The sequence below is a fragment of the Arctopsyche grandis genome, chromosome 6 (genome assembly GCF_051622035.1).
Source record: "Arctopsyche grandis isolate Sample6627 chromosome 6, ASM5162203v2, whole genome shotgun sequence".
Classification (NCBI taxonomy): Eukaryota; Metazoa; Arthropoda; class Insecta; order Trichoptera; family Hydropsychidae; genus Arctopsyche; species Arctopsyche grandis.
In genome coordinates, this window is record NC_135360.1 from 5,295,788 (window position 1) to 5,311,175 (window position 15,388).

General features: G+C 34.4%; 3 protein-coding genes across 7 annotated transcripts in view; 1 reads left to right on the forward strand and 2 right to left on the reverse strand.

Moving 5' to 3' along the window:
* The first annotated feature begins 1,738 nt into the window (after nucleotides 1-1,738).
* Nucleotides 1,739-5,529, forward strand: LOC143913291 (protein TEX261). 2 transcript variants are annotated; one of them, XM_077432984.1, is made up of 5 exons: nucleotides 1,739-1,926; nucleotides 2,769-2,848; nucleotides 2,927-3,148; nucleotides 3,242-3,353; nucleotides 3,432-5,529. In XM_077432984.1, the coding sequence occupies exons 1-5, from the start codon at nucleotides 1,857-1,859 to the stop codon at nucleotides 3,548-3,550; spliced, it is 603 nt and encodes a 200-aa protein (XP_077289110.1). In that variant the 5' UTR covers nucleotides 1,739-1,856; the 3' UTR covers nucleotides 3,551-5,529. The 2 variants fall into 2 exon arrangements, with proteins under 2 accessions (XP_077289110.1, XP_077289111.1); XM_077432985.1 differs by having other exon boundaries at nucleotides 1,768-1,926; nucleotides 2,769-2,871; nucleotides 2,935-3,148; nucleotides 3,242-3,338; nucleotides 3,432-5,522.
* On the reverse strand, nucleotides 5,520-8,352 carry LOC143913289 (aldo-keto reductase AKR2E4-like). Its single transcript, XM_077432983.1, has 6 exons — nucleotides 8,074-8,352; nucleotides 7,743-7,916; nucleotides 7,550-7,666; nucleotides 7,053-7,220; nucleotides 6,773-6,979; nucleotides 5,520-5,799 (listed from the first exon to the last, which is right to left on the reverse strand). The coding sequence occupies exons 1-6, from the start codon at nucleotides 8,143-8,145 to the stop codon at nucleotides 5,614-5,616; spliced, it is 924 nt and encodes a 307-aa protein (XP_077289109.1). The 5' UTR covers nucleotides 8,146-8,352; the 3' UTR covers nucleotides 5,520-5,613.
* A 1,824-nt stretch (nucleotides 8,353-10,176) lies between these two features.
* LOC143913036 (aldo-keto reductase AKR2E4-like) overlaps nucleotides 10,177-15,388 on the reverse strand; it is a 37,565-nt gene continuing 32,353 nt past the window's right edge. Inside the window, exons 1-7 of one of the 4 annotated variants that reach the window (XM_077432545.1) lie at nucleotides 14,943-14,999; nucleotides 12,891-12,968; nucleotides 12,322-12,495; nucleotides 12,133-12,249; nucleotides 10,797-10,964; nucleotides 10,517-10,723; nucleotides 10,177-10,435 (exon numbers count right to left, since the gene is read on the reverse strand). In XM_077432545.1, the coding sequence (XP_077288671.1) occupies nucleotides 10,256-10,435; nucleotides 10,517-10,723; nucleotides 10,797-10,964; nucleotides 12,133-12,249; nucleotides 12,322-12,495; nucleotides 12,891-12,962 (918 nt within the window). In that variant the 5' untranslated portion in view covers nucleotides 12,963-12,968; nucleotides 14,943-14,999 and the 3' untranslated portion in view covers nucleotides 10,177-10,255. Of the gene's footprint in view, nucleotides 10,436-10,516; nucleotides 10,724-10,796; nucleotides 10,965-12,132; nucleotides 12,250-12,321; nucleotides 12,496-12,890; nucleotides 12,992-13,058; nucleotides 13,223-14,938; nucleotides 15,000-15,388 lie in introns of those variants that run through there. The other 3 variants (XM_077432548.1, XM_077432547.1, XM_077432546.1) reach the window with 3 other exon arrangements.

The window sequence follows — 15,388 nt, forward strand, 5'->3', positions numbered from 1 at the left end:
ACCGAAAGTGAAAAGCCCGAAAAAGCAAATATCGGAAGGCAAAGATCGAAAATCGAAAGATCTTAAGTCGAAAGACCAAAAAAAAGGGTGCATGGTAAACGGTACTATGTGTATATAATATATATGAGTGGCATGCGGTGAAACTAACTCTCTTTTTGTCATAAAGCCTTGTTTAATGTGCGCGCGCAGGATATGGGAGGAAAAGCCTGTTCCTCTTGTTCCTGTTGTATCCTGCTCGTTAATAAATAAATTAAGTGAGGATGTACGACGGGGGGAGAGAAACTTTTACCGCACGCCACTGATAAATATGGTTCGGTGATTACTGGTCACAAATTACTCGTCACAAAGTCACTAAAATCTCTATAACGGAACATCTGGCAGCCGAAAAGTCCATCATACTAACGATAACTGATGTGGCGGCTCGCTTATACGACATGGTCGAGTTTGGTTGCCTTCCTGCGAGTGGGAACCAACTCGGCTGGGTTCGGAGAGCCACTACTCACTCTGCCTTTAGCTGTCATATAATAAACACGTGCATTAACATGCCAGTCGTCTCATTCGTTCATCCCCATACTATCATAGTAACGAGAACTTGAGTGCCAAATATTGTGTATTTGCGATTTTCGTGGCAAAAATTGTCATTGTGACCACCCCAATGTGACGAATAGTCCAATTACCGATAAATATACTAATCGTTTTTCATATGTATGCATGGTAAACGAACATTTTCGACTTTTTAACATTCGGTGCGGTGACGGTCACCCGTATTCAAGGTCATTGGACTATTAGTCACATTACGGTGGTCACAAAGACAATTTTTGCCATTAAAATCTCGAATACGCAATATTTGGCACTCAAGTTCTCGTTAGTATGATAGTTATCGTTAGTATGATGGACTTTTCGTTATAGAGATGTTAGCGACTTTGTGACCAGTTATCACCGAACCGTACTCAATTAGGTAAACGAATTATTCCGAGAAAAGCGATGTCGCGCGCGTCACTAAAATCTTGATCACGGAACATCTAGCACTCGAATTCTCGTTAGTACTATATTTCACGTGAACATCTGGCAGCCGAAAAGCCCATCATACTAACAATAACTATCATACTACCGAGAGCTCAAGTGCTAAATATTCCGTATTCGCGATTTTCATGGCAAACATTGTCGTTTGGGCGATCGCAACGTGCGTAATAATCCAATTACCAGAATTATTGGCCACACTATTTTTTGTTTTCGTTTAAAAGGGTTAATTGGAAGTGTGCTGAATTTTAAATCGATAAAATTGCGAGCTTTTTACCGATCATAGTACCGAGAACTCAAGTGCCAAATATTCCGTATTCGCGATTTTCATGGCAAACATTGTCTTTTGGGCGATCGCAACTACCAGAATTTAGGTCAACCAGTCATGCTGAGTTCATTTGATGCGTTTACAAAACTTATAATTATACTTTTCAAAAATAAATAGCTTCATTAAAACTCATCTGAGCTTTTTATAGGGGCTTCCAACAAATAGCAACCTGATGTATGTAATCGCAAACTGATTATATTTCACAATACCTGGTTATATCTTACTAATGTCAAAATTAAGACCTTTTTTTTTAAACTGGTAAAACCAGAAATTATGAGCACTTTGATTTGAATAATGTATGCTTTTCTCTCATAGCAAATCATTTCAACATTATGGACTTCAAAATATGATCATGAATCAAAAAGTAAATTATTTTTTTAACGTTATTTTAGTGAGGGCAGCTCATACGTCGCAGTGTGGCAACTTCGGTGTAGCTGTCACCCTTGATTTGGGACTGTCAGTGTCATTGTCAGTGTAAAACTACCGTTCCAGCGGTTTCTTCGTCGAGATGTGGTTTCTTTACATCATGAGCCTAGCGGCGACGCTGTTGCAAATCGCTTTCGTCACCGTCTCCATCGGTCAGCTCACTTAACCTCCAAATTGCGTACTTGGCACATCGCTGTTTATTTTATTTATATGCTGTTTGAGCACTGAAGCAATTTCTCTTTGATAATATCTTCAAAAAATTTCTTTAAAACATAATCCCATCCTATATAGTTTGCTTTTATCTAGCTAGAGAATATTAACATTTCATCACAACCGTTCATGTTTAAGATACTAATCGTCAGATTGTTTCCATCGCATCCTGTATTAATTGAAATATCGATATATTGTGTTTAAACTATTGCATGCAGACTGTACGATTTTTATATAAATTGTTCCATTTCTCACAATCAAAGTCAACACCCGCGGCAATAAATATAGCGAAGAAGCCCTGTACGCGGCACCTTTTTCGCGAATTTGGCAATCGAGTTTTCGACCTTAAATACAGATTTTAATATTTACTCAAGTAACCAGATATGTTAATTAACACATAAAGTATTATTTTAAACAATAAAATAAATAATATATCTCGTAGTTTTGGATTAATTGTCAAATAATCATTCTTTATAATTGTATGTAGACGTGACGTCACATAGAAGAGGTTTCAGTATGGTTCCACAAAAAACTAATTTTTGACTGGTATACATTCATTTTAAGCAAATTGAATAGATGGCATTCAACTCAATAATATATTCAACCAATTTTGAACCTTAAAACAGTTGAAATAGGCGCATATAAGCCTCAAAATCCCGTGCAAAGTTCAGAAATTCTATGGAAGACAGCCGCGCTACAGACTTGTCGCCCAAAGCTTCCATAGAAGACGACCGCGGGCAAACGGTTAATTATCTAAATCATGTGTTTGCTTTTTAATTTTCAGCTGCCGGCTTATATTACATGGCAGAATTAGTTGAAGAGTATACAGTCGTAGCCAAGAAGTGCATCACTTGGATGGTTATAGTGAGTGAAACTACATTCATATAGTATTCAATCAATTCTGTATTGAATTCGACATTTCTAAATTGCTTTTTTTTTCAGATATCAAGTTCACTTTACTGCGGACTAGCATTCGTCGAAGATCTGCCCTGGTTCATGATCACATTCGGACTGTTGGCGCAATCGTGTCACGCATTTATACTGCGTGGGTTTCCGTACGTTATACCGTTGAGTCCGGCGTTCATCGTTGCCGTGATGCTCTTAATAGTAAATCACTACTTAGCCTTCCAATACTTTGGAAATACGTACTTTCCATTCTCAGAAGTAATTTTATTCAATTTTTTATTAGATTTTAAACATTAATTACTGTTTAAACGACGATATCTTCATATATGTATGTACTTACTTATATTTCAGGTACTCTCTTACTTTACATTGTGTCTTTGGATGGTGCCGTTTGCGCTATTCGTGTCGCTATCGGCCAACGATAATGTTTTACCAATGACGAATGAAAGTAAACCATTATTGGGTATGTATAATGCGATGTCATCAAACTCATATGTATGTATTTAATACCGTATTAACTGTACTAACTGTTTGATTGTAGGCGACAACGACGTACTAGTCAATTACTTCTCTAGGAAAGACAAGAAATACGGTCTCCTGTCGTTGTTCAGTTACATCAAGGATTTCGTATTTCCGAACCACGGCAAGAAAGCGTTCTAAGTGTTTTTTTTTTTTATTATTTTTTAATAGCAAATTACGAACAACGTTACACGAAACAGACTGAATATTTGAATAGGAAAATTCACGTTCATCCGAATATGTGTGCAACTTTTCTACCTGTAAATGTTATCTTAAATTAATAATAATAGTGATAAATATTTATTTTTAGCATTATTCGACTGTGATGTACAAAATAAATTTTCACTCTTTATCGTTAGCAATAAATTTAAAATAGTTTTCAATGTCTCTGTACATAGTATTGTCTACATACTAGCACAGCACAGCCCGGCAATGGCACGTAAAAGTATTCTTTGGTACATTCTACATTCCATAATATGGACGTAACAGCAGTAGCCGACAAAATCTATTCATACTATACAGCAGTACATGTATCAAGCCAACCCGGTTTTCTTTAGCCAATGAGGAAATATTCACGCACGACGTGACGTCATAGTAGCGAGTGCATGCGCTGCTGTATACTATGAATAGAAATAGTCTTGTCCGTACTGTGCTGTTGTCTTAAGTCGTGTGTTTGCGTTTTAATGTAAATCAAACGATACTCTCGTCGTTTTTTTTTGTTGTTTTTACACGGTGGCCTAACGAAGACAGAAGTGCATATCAGATCCTTCTAAGAATATATATATTTATAAGATCCAATTATTCAAATCATAATTTTAAAGAAATCATGTGTATTGAATATGAAAGTCATAATTCTACATATGTTCAAAATTGTATAATGAATTGATTTAATTTGAAAAATTATATAAAACAAAATATTATGTTAACATTTGCCTTTCTGTTCTAAAAAATTCCGGTAACCACTGTGCTGGACGCCAAGCGTCCAATTATAAATATGAGATTTAAGTTGAAATAATGCAAAATCTGTGAGGTTAATTATTCTTATTAACTATAAATATCATTTTATCATGTATTAAATGTCGAATAATACAAAATAAGTGCAATAAATGAATAAAATAGCTGTTGAAACAGTCATTCAAAGGCAGATGTCATTCTCACACTGGCCGTTGAGTGAATTTTTATTTCGTTATGACATAATTCGAATCATAGAGGTTTTGATGAGGAATACATAAAATATGAAGACCCTGCATTCAATATATTTGGAGATATTAAATAAAATATAAGTCCTGGTCACTCGCTATCCATCACAGTGCTAAAGATGAATAAAGGAATTTCTTGGCGCAAAAATGGTACAAATACTTTGAGTGTAAACTTATTTGGGGGCGATTCAACATATAGTATTCTGTCTTCGTTATCCCACTCTGTATATATATGCATATTTATATGTACAATATATTGTAAATAGATTGTTTCCAAGAACATTTCAAGTTTGTAATTAGGATAAGTGAATTTAATTTATTATTATAATATGAACTATGTCTTCATATGCAACATCTTCATTAGCTTGAATGAAAACCTAGTAATTTGTACTTATTATATGTGTATATTTATGTACATAAAAGTCCCAGTGAATCCTCGTGCAAACTAACAGACATGGCGGCTTCCTATTATTTTTTACCTCAAGATACAATGCTTTCGCTGATTGTTGACGGCATTTGACAGTGTTATGATCAATATCTTGAACTTTATAAAAGCTGCGTCGAGCTTACAATATCGGTAGTGGTCTTTAACGATTCACTCACTCCATATTTGAGCTCCGCTGGCATTTCAAAAACTTTGTATCACTCACAAGCTCAATGTTGAATGCCAAAACCGCTCAGATAACATTCAAGTGCGAATTTGGTAAGGGTTAAACTTCTGCTATAAGTTTTTTTTTCTATATCAGTAAGTTCCTCCACTTTTGATTATTAAATCCGTCTGATGAATTTCAAACATATGTACTCAATTGTATCCCAAATGTCAATCTTCCTGTGTGTGAAATATTATTATATTAAATTTAACAAGAAAGCCATAATTGTAACACTATTTCCGACGTGAAATAAAAGAATGATCAATTTTTAAAGAAATGTTTTTTATTTATACACGTCTCAAAATGAATCGAGCATTTTATATGAGCTTAATTTAAGGTCATAAATGGTCAATGTTTAAAATGGATAATGTTTGTGGTCCTTCCAGAGCTCTTCGTGTTCCTTATGAACTCTAAAGCCAGTGTTGAACTCGTCGATCTTCTTCACTTCTTCGGGAGTCAGAGCAAAATCGAAAACGTCAATGTTCTGAGCTATCCTGGTGGGTGTGATCGACTTTGGAAGTGGAGCCATTCCGCAATCAATCTATATACAATAAAAATATATCATAAAAATATATTAATTGTCTAATTAAAAATTAATTAATTTACTACAGGAATCCCCAATGCATATTCCTAAATATCAATTAACAGAATACATAGTAGGGAATGTCTTGCATCCACAGCCAACACCAATATACATACATATGTAAATGCAAGAATCAGCCGTAAATATCATAATTTCACTCATTGAGATCATAATTTCACTCATTCATCGCATACAATTATAAAATAATGATGAGCGCAGGCTACCAGATATATAGGTTAAAATAATCTCTGATAACCTACGCTGACTGAGGTGGAAAATATCACATTTAGGCACAGCAGCAACGATTTCATTGAGAAATAAGATAGCTCTTGGAATAGAAGCCATCTGATAAATAACTGTGCGAGCAAGAGGTACAGCCATCAAATGATGATGTTGTAGGAATCTAGCACAACTTATGCTATTACGAATCAAAACCAGTGATCTCATCATCGATCCTGTACAAACATGCATAGCCCCATGGCAACGTCCCCTTCGACCATTCCAGAAGAAAGAGTTCATCGCTCGATCGTAAAACGAACGAAACTCAACAGTGATGTCATCAGGATACCGTAACACGTATCTTAAAAAGACATTTACAACAAGAATTAATGAGAAGTTCAAGGGAACTATACCCAAGCATGCCCAAAAGGAAATGAGTAGGTTAGAGATATGGGTAATACCCATACTCTTTCCAATACAGGAAACGATGAAATGATTTTTGCACTTTCTCAATCATTAAAGAGTAATTTGCTTCATGCTATTAATATGAATTATATTATAACATATGTGAGTATCTGATTATAATGTGACGGCTAAACTAGACTTGCTCTTAGAGTTGTTAATTGACAAAACATATACATAGTATCTGGAATCAAGTGTAGTATGTGAAATGTAAATATATATGTATATATATACAAGCTGATCGGTTTACCAGATAGCGCAACACAATTTGAGTTGTGGTTTTGTTGTACTTCTTCGCCATCACAGTCAGAATTGGATCATCTATCTTCGGAGCTGGTGGTGCACGCGTCCTATCCCTAATTTCAGGCATAGCTCCGAATGGCGACCAAGCGGTCAAGACTATATTTTTACTCTTACAGTACTCGATGATCTTCTTCTGCGTCAAATTTGGATGGGCCTAGTGAGAAAATACGTCATAATAATATACCCAGTGTATCACATATTACTAGTTTAATTGTATCCTTATATACCTCGACTTGATTAACAGCCGGGATGACTTTGCAGTTGTTCAACAGCCTCTCCAACTGTTGCGGGTTGAAATTGGACACGCCGATCGACTTGGCCAAGCCCAATTCTTTGCACTTTTCCATACCTCTCCATGTTTCCAAATAGTCTACGTCGCTGTGTGATCCATCAGCCTACAGAGAAATTTTGTATAAACTAAATAAAAAGTACTTCACTTCAAAAATTGAGTAGTTTACAATGTTTACATGCATATGTACCAGAAGATGACATTTTATAACTCGAAGAATAATAGTATGCCCATAATAGTGTTCTTTTAGCATTAAAAACGTTAATTTTAAATATAATAACCAGTGGTTAGAATTCAAACTTTGTAATATTTTAATATTTAAAAATGTGCATCTGGTACATTAAAAAAAAGGTTGTGGCTTTGTGCCTGTCGCAGATATAGTACCTGCAAATAGCCACAACCTAAAAAAATCCGACGATGACAATTTTAACTTACATTGATAGCGAGTGGAAAATGGACGAGATATAAATCGACATAGGAAAGACCCAATCTCTTCAGAGATGCTTTCAAAGCTGGTACTACCTTTTGTTCTTCATGTTGATCATTCCACAACTACACATGTATATAAAATCTGAATTAAAATATATTTCACATATAAAAGCAAACGAATCATGATAATACTGCATACCTTTGTAGCTAAAAAGATTTCACCTCTAGTAACGACACCTTTTTTGATCATATTATTGATCCCTTGTCCAACTTCATCCTCGTTCTTATAAATTGCGGCTGCATCAATGTGTCTATACCCACAGGAAATAGCCGTTTCCACAGACAGTCTACACTCATCGGTCTTCCCTTGACTCTGTACATGAACATAAATAATAATTACATGAAGCAAACCAGTTTTGAACTCATATAAATTGGTTGAGAATTGTTGACCGACTGTCTGCAGACGAATCTCTAAGTCAATCAGCGCACAAATTTAGTAAAAACTTGAATATAGAAGATATTAATCTCACCGTATATGTTCCGAGTCCTATGACAGGTATTTCACGTCCGTCGTTCATCTTCAATGTCATAGATTTAACCATCTTGTATTAATAAATTGTAGTTAGATTGAATTGAATAAGGCAAACTGTTTAAGTTACGATCAATGAATGACTAGAATTGATCGAACGTAACTATTTATACATCGATACCGAGGCTTTATCTCAGATAAGTATAACAATTTGTGATCAAGTACGATAACGACGAATGTATAGTTTATACATGCTAACACAATAGAAAGATAATTAATGAATGAGATGCAAAATGTTGATTTATTTTTTGAAATTCTGCAATGCCATCGTGACATTTTAAATGTGAACGTTTACTCAACTTTACATATATCGCTTGACTTTGTAGATTCTCATGGAATATTCTAATTACGTCATAATATCTGAAGTGTTTATTAACCAAATGAGATAAGTATTTAATCAAAATTCTATGTACTTAGCTGAATGACTTGCATTTTGACGATTAAACTGTGATATAATTTTGTAAATCAGATTTGTCTACATGATCTATTTCTATTTTCTACATTATTGATAAGTCGGCAATCTTTAATAAAATATCTTGACAAACAAGTGTATTGGTTATTTGAATAATTTAAAATCGATGCGGTGCAAACGATCGAAAAGCGCCAGACAGACTGGACCACAGATTAACGACACGTGTACCTTATGCGTGCGCACTGCTCGCACTTACACTAAGCGAAATCTACCCGAAGTCCCGACATACATACCTACCCTGTATACGTTCTGTGCTTCTGATACTTTAGTTCAGAATTTTGCCTTATTAAACTCGCCAGAAAGATCCATCTCAATTTTAATAATTACCATTTTAATAATTGCATCTGTGCACATCGAAAGGTTACTCGTCATCTGATGTGCAATTTTTCATTCGTCAAGTCGAGAATTGCGTTTAAAGCAGCCATCCAGTTAATCTGTGGTTCAATCTGTCTGGCGCTTTTCGATCGTTTGCACCAAGCCCTTTAAAATATACCTAAAGTAGGTAACTTTATATATATTTGTGACTCCAGGTCGATCGTTTCCTATCAGAGTTTGCCAAATTATCTGATTTTCATTGAAACGGTTCCAACAAATTGGCAGCCTTACCCATTTTCTCGCAAAATCTCGAGTTTTCAGCAATCTCGAATTTTAAAATGCTGCAAATTTACAAATTTTACCATAAATATATCTGTGGATATTAAGAGGGCTGTACACCCGAAACCTTAATTTTGTTGCCGTTCCTTTCTTCGGTATATATATTGAGTGAATGCGACAATATATATCAATATATATATTGAGTGAATGCGACAGTTTCGCTTCGACCCGATAATACGTATTTTAAATCGACAAAATCGAGGTTTCGTATTCTCCTATTTTCTCCTCCAAAACTGGACCAATTTTTAAAAAAATTTCATCATCGGTATGAGAAAGATATTTTCTGTGCAACTATGCGCGTATTTATTTTAAATCGACCGTTAAATAAGCACGCTGTACTCTTTTCGTGGGTGTAAAAAAGAGGCGATTTTATAGATGTTTGGCGGCTCCTAGCTCCTATAAAAAATAACTAAACAAAAAAATAAAACGATAGATGCATCCCAATGGTGGATATCCATAGCATATTAAAAAATAATTTCTCTAGTGCCATAATTGAGGAAGGGAGAAGTATAATACGTTTGTATGGACAAGGCGCTGGTGTTCAGCCCTCTTAATTGATAAGTATTTATGTACTTTGTATAATATTAATAATATTTGTATCAAATGTACAATGTTTCTGACCAGAAAGGTGCATTGGGGTTAGCTGTTAGGCTTTTCGGTATAAATTAAATATAAAACATAGAAACTTGCAATACTGTATGTTTCTGTTTTTAATAAATAAATATCAACCTATGTATAAAATTGAACAAGTCCGTATGTCTGTCAGAAATAAATTATAATATCAAACCCAACATATTCATCGTAAACCTGAAAAGTTACATATAAGACATATGTATGTGCTAAAATTTTTCAACTGATAATTTAATAAGAATAACTATGATAATTTGATAACTCGCGAAATAAAAATAATCAATTTTTAATAAAATATATTTTTTATTTTATAAAATTTAGGTACATATATATGTATCTTAAATTCAAACAAACATATTATCAACATTTAAAACGGGAAATTTTTGTGGTCCTTCCAGACGGCAACTGCAACGACCCTAAAGTCGGCATTGAACTCGTCGATCTTCTTCACTTCTTCGGGAGTCAGAGCGAAATCGAAAATGTCAATATTCTGAGCAATCCTGGCAGGTGTAACGGACTTGGGAATTGCAACCATTCCACAATCAATCTATAATATAAAAGTTTTCATTTAGGATCACACCTGGTATTATATTATATGAAATTAAAGTGTGTCAATTAATCATTTTACCAAATAACGCAACACAATTTGAGTTGTGACTTTGTTGTACTTCTTCGCCATCGCAGTCAGAATTGGATCATCCATGGTTGGAGCCGGGGGTGCTTTTGTTCTATCCCTTATTTCGGGCATGGAACCGAGTGGTGTATAAGCAGTCAAGACTATCTTCTTACTCTTGCAGTATTCAAGCAACTTCTTCTGGGTCAAGTTTGGATTCGCCTATTTCAAAAATACATCATGATAAAACTCCAAATGTGTCACATAGTGAGAGTGCAATTGTAATTCGATATACCTCGACTTGATTGACAACCGGGATAACCTTACAGTTGCTTAACAGCCTCTCCAACTGCTGCAGGTTGAAATTGGACACGCCGATCGACTTGGCCAAGCCCAATTCTTTGCACTTTTCCATACCTCTCCATGTTTCCAAATAGTCAATGTCGCTGCTTGATCCATCAGCCTAGAAATAAATTAACATAAACTGAATAAGAAATTCTTAAATGGTTCAACAATTTTATTTATTTTCTATTAATCCCAGGAAGTCCTACCAGGTAACCCCAATGCGCCTCCCTGGCCAGAAACATTGCACATTTGATACAAGTATTATTATACAAAGTAAATACATAGCCAGCAGCATAGCTCGGTCGTTAAGCTTCTGCCTAGCGTTGAGAGGCATCGGGTTCGATCCCAGGGCCGGGCCTCGAGTGAAAATAAATTTTTCAGAGTATGCTGTTGGTCAAACCTGGATTTGTGACTCCAGGTTGATCGTTTCCTGACAGAGTTTGCCAATTTTCTCTGATTTCAATGTTGAAACGGTTCCCGGAAAAAAAATTGGCTAAAAATCCTTCCTACCTACTATGTCACCACTATTTGAAGTATGATTGATGTACAATTCATAGATGTCTCGTTAATTTGCGAGTTTTTCAGTGTCTCGTAATTCAACGACTTGTAATAAAAACGCTGCATTGTAATTGTAATTGGCCAGGAAGGCTCATTGAGGTTTACCTGTAAGGCCTTCCTGGTATATATGTAAAAAAATAAATAAATATCTATTAACATCCATAGAGACATACGTATATGGTCAAATTTGTAAATTTGCAGCATTTTATACAATTCAGCGAAATACGAAATTGCTGAAAACTCAAAAATTGCGAGAAATGGGTAAAGGTTGCCAAGTTTTTGGAACCGTTTCTATGAAAATCAGATAAATTGGCAAACTCTGATAGGAAACAATCAACCTGGAGTCACAAATCCAAGATCCGGCCAGCAAAAACCAGTGGGATTTGAACCCGTGACCACTTTGTTCAAAGCATTATATGCCAACTACTAGTCTATTCTGCTGCACGTACGTTTTTTTTTGGTTTGGATGAACAGGTTTCCTACTTGCTCCAACATTACATCGTCATCGTCATCGCCTAGCCTTGCAAATACTCCATTGATGATTTCAAATATCGCACTCAGCAGCCCTTTTACTATTACTTATTTTTAATACGACACTATTAAATTATTTAAAAATGAAAATGTATGTATATGTATACCAGTAGTATTAATGAGTATATAAAAATTGCTACCATGACAATGGATGATACAATTGAACTAGTATGAAAGAAGGTGATATTTCAACTTACATTAGTAGCCAGTGGCCAATGGATGAGATATAAATCAACATAAGACAGACCCAATTTCTTCAGAGACTCTTCAAGAGCTGGTACTACTTTGGCTTCCTCGTGTTGATCGTTCCACAACTGCATATGAACAATATGAATTAAAGTATATTTCACATGCGAAAACAAACAAATCGTATCACGTTTGCATACCTTTGTTGTTAAAAAGACTTCTTCTCTAGTGACGACACCTTCTTTGATCATGTTATTGATTCCGAGTCCAACTTCATCCTCGTTGTTATAAAACGAGGCCGTATCAATGTGTCTATACCCGCAGGAAATAGCCGATTCTACAGACAGTCTACACTCATCAGATTTTCCCTGTCTCTATACGCAAACAAAAATCATAGTTAACCTCAAATTGAAAACAACCTTTCACATACAAAGCTTTTTGTTAAATTTTTCTGATCGTCGTGCAGATTAATCGTGAATCATGCACTATATTTGAACATTTTATAATATTTCATGCAATTTTGCACACATTATGAGTTAATGTCAGCACATATATAGACGACTTTTATTATTTACAATAGACCCGGCCCCCTCTATTATGCCGTTACAATTTCTTACGTCGTCCGATGAAGTCGAATCAGGCCGTATTAAAAGTTCCGTAGCATCTTCGGATAAATCGAAGTTCAGCTTTGTGTAAGAATCATGTAATACATTATAGATTTGTTTAAGATTTAATCTTCAGTATAATTATAACAATACAAGAAACTCACCGCATACGTTCCCAGTCCTAGGACGGGAATTTCCCTTCCGTCGTTTAACTTCACAGTTGTAGATTTTGCCATTGTAAGCTAAAAAAACAAACAAAATACAGCTTAATAATGTGAACTGATTAATCAATGATGAGAATACAAGGTATTATATATCAAAAATATTAATACAAACAGAACGAGGTCATTGTTTATTTGTCTGTGAAATTATTTATTCGAGGTCACATTTGTGATTGAATAGAATTACGTTGAAAGTATAAATCATGAATGCTAATGTGTGTGCAATTCTTCTATGGCATCATTAACGTACATATTCACTCAATGTTTTATCTTTAGTACTTATATTTTTCATATAAGATTATAGATATCGTAGAAGTAGTTTGTTTACAAAATTCGAGTATGTGATAGTCAAAAATTGCACTCGGTATATACGCATAGATTTAAATGGTTTAATCGGTATATTAATAAGAGATATTAGAAGATTTTACTAATGAAAAGTGAATTTAAAATTTAAATCTATAGTTACATACATTCAAATTTAAGTATCTTCTCATAAATTAATAAAAAAAAAAGTAAAAATACAACGTAATGATTAGCGTTTACTGATAAGAAGTGTTAAATAATACTGTAGGATTAACCTTGTTCAAATTATCTCTAAAATACACAGATATACGTAAGTACGTTTTATAAAAACACATAATTATAATATTTGATTACGAATCAGTACTGAATATAATTCAATTAAAATCTATAAAAAAAGAAATATCTAATGAAAAAATACTGATATGTACATATTTCATATATAATATATACCTACATACATAAACTAAATCAATATAACATGAAGAACGTATTCGAAATGATAATATCTTATCAAATTCAAGTGTCCCGTGACATTCACTTGAACATAATATGTACCAGCAATCGGAATTGGTCAGTAATTGTTAAGAAAAAAGTGCGATATAAATTTCCCGCCGCTTTAAAATCTCGACCAATCACAGATCGACCGGATCGTTTCGACCAATCAGAGACCAGTTCGATATTGTTACGTTTTTTAATTCAAAATATAGGCACATTTCAAATGATATCACAGCCATAAACGAAGTTCATGATTTTTTTTTTAATTGATATAATCTGCAATTTGAATGACATTACAATATTATAAATATATGAATAAATCATTGTGGGAAATGAATTTATTATTACGAAATCGAAATACTTAAGAATTACAAAAATAGAAAAAAAATATATATATATTTATACATATTAACAGACCCATGACAGGATGTTCTTACCACTAGCGTAAAACTCGTTTTTTGATTTTTTACGGGAGTTCGGCTCTTGACATTAACTTCGCGAAGTCTGCGTTGCAACGTTCTTGTGGAAATATCGATTCCCTCTTCGTTCAGAATAGCTTGAATGCCTTTATTAGGCACCTTACGGTTCTCCAAAGCTACGGTGATGATTTTTCGATCCGTTCGCGGTGTGGTTTTTCGTTTACCCCCACATTTGTGGTATAATGTAGCAGTTGGAGAAACCCCCGATTGCACCGATTGTGCAATATGGGCTACCGTAGGGTGAGAAACATGAAATTTTTTTGCAATTTGTCTGTAACTATACGTCTTTTCACAAATAAGCGTTGCAATGGCCACTTTCACATCTTCTGAAATGGTTTTTTTTTGGAGCCATTTCAAAAAAAAAGTTTTTAAATTAAAATTAAAAAATATATTAAAGCGAACGTAAAAACACAATAATATTAATTTACAACTTATATTCAAAATATTCTATTTTTAAGTCAATAATTGTTAATTTACGCAGCGTTATTGTTAAGTTAACAGGGCGAAAACTGACCGTGAACTGATTCTTTGTTTCTTTCATCCCCTGTTTCAAAATTTTCGGTTTTTTTTTACCACCACATGTGGGTTGCTATTCAATCTATCTACCAGTGCTAAAATAAACACGTGTTTCCCACATGTTTGTCAAATTTGTCACAAGTTTCGCAAATTACGCTAGCGGTAAGAACATCCTGTCATGGGTCTGTATATACATACATACATATATAAATAGAATGACAACACAAGCGACCGCAAATAACACTCACCGGCGACTACTGATCATAAATGGAAGCAGATATACTTATGTATATATAAGTATTGTGCAAACACCACTAGTTTGAACCAAACTCGGTTTTACACGACCATTTCCAAAACTTAAAGTTAAAAACTAAAAACCTTGTTATAATTAAAGCCCGGATAACCAAGGTGCCGTTCATTGTTCAAATGTTGTAAATGCATTGTTAAAGGTTTGCCGAACCTTTTTTACAAAGCATTTACAACAATTGAACAATAAGCGGCACCTTGGCTATCCTACCTCTAGTTATAATTAGAGGTAGGATAGTCACAGTGCTATCCATTGTTCGGCAAACCTTTAACAATGCATTTACAACCTTTGAACAATACACGGCCCCCTCAGGCTCCAGTTATAATATGTCCATAATTGAA

Bases quoted from the DNA above. Each gene is read 5' to 3' on its own strand.
- LOC143913291 (XM_077432984.1), top strand. From the start codon at position 1,857: ATGTGGTTTCTTTACATCATGAGCCTAGCGGCGACGCTGTTGCAAATC. The intron at 2,849-2,926 runs GTGAGTGAAACT...TTTTTTTTTCAG, and splicing joins GCATCACTTGGATGGTTATA to ATATCAAGTTCACTTTACTG. The intron at 3,149-3,241 runs GTAATTTTATTC...CTTATATTTCAG, and splicing joins CGTACTTTCCATTCTCAGAA to GTACTCTCTTACTTTACATT.
- LOC143913289 (XM_077432983.1), bottom strand. From the start codon at position 8,145: ATGGTTAAATCTATGACATTGAAGATGAACGACGGACGTGAAATACCT. The intron at 7,221-7,549 runs GTAAGTTAAAAT...ATTTCTCTGTAG, and splicing joins ATTTTCCACTCGCTATCAAT to GCTGATGGATCACACAGCGA. The intron at 5,800-6,772 runs GTAAACCGATCA...TATTGTATATAG, and splicing joins AAATTGTGTTGCGCTATCTG to ATTGATTGCGGAATGGCTCC.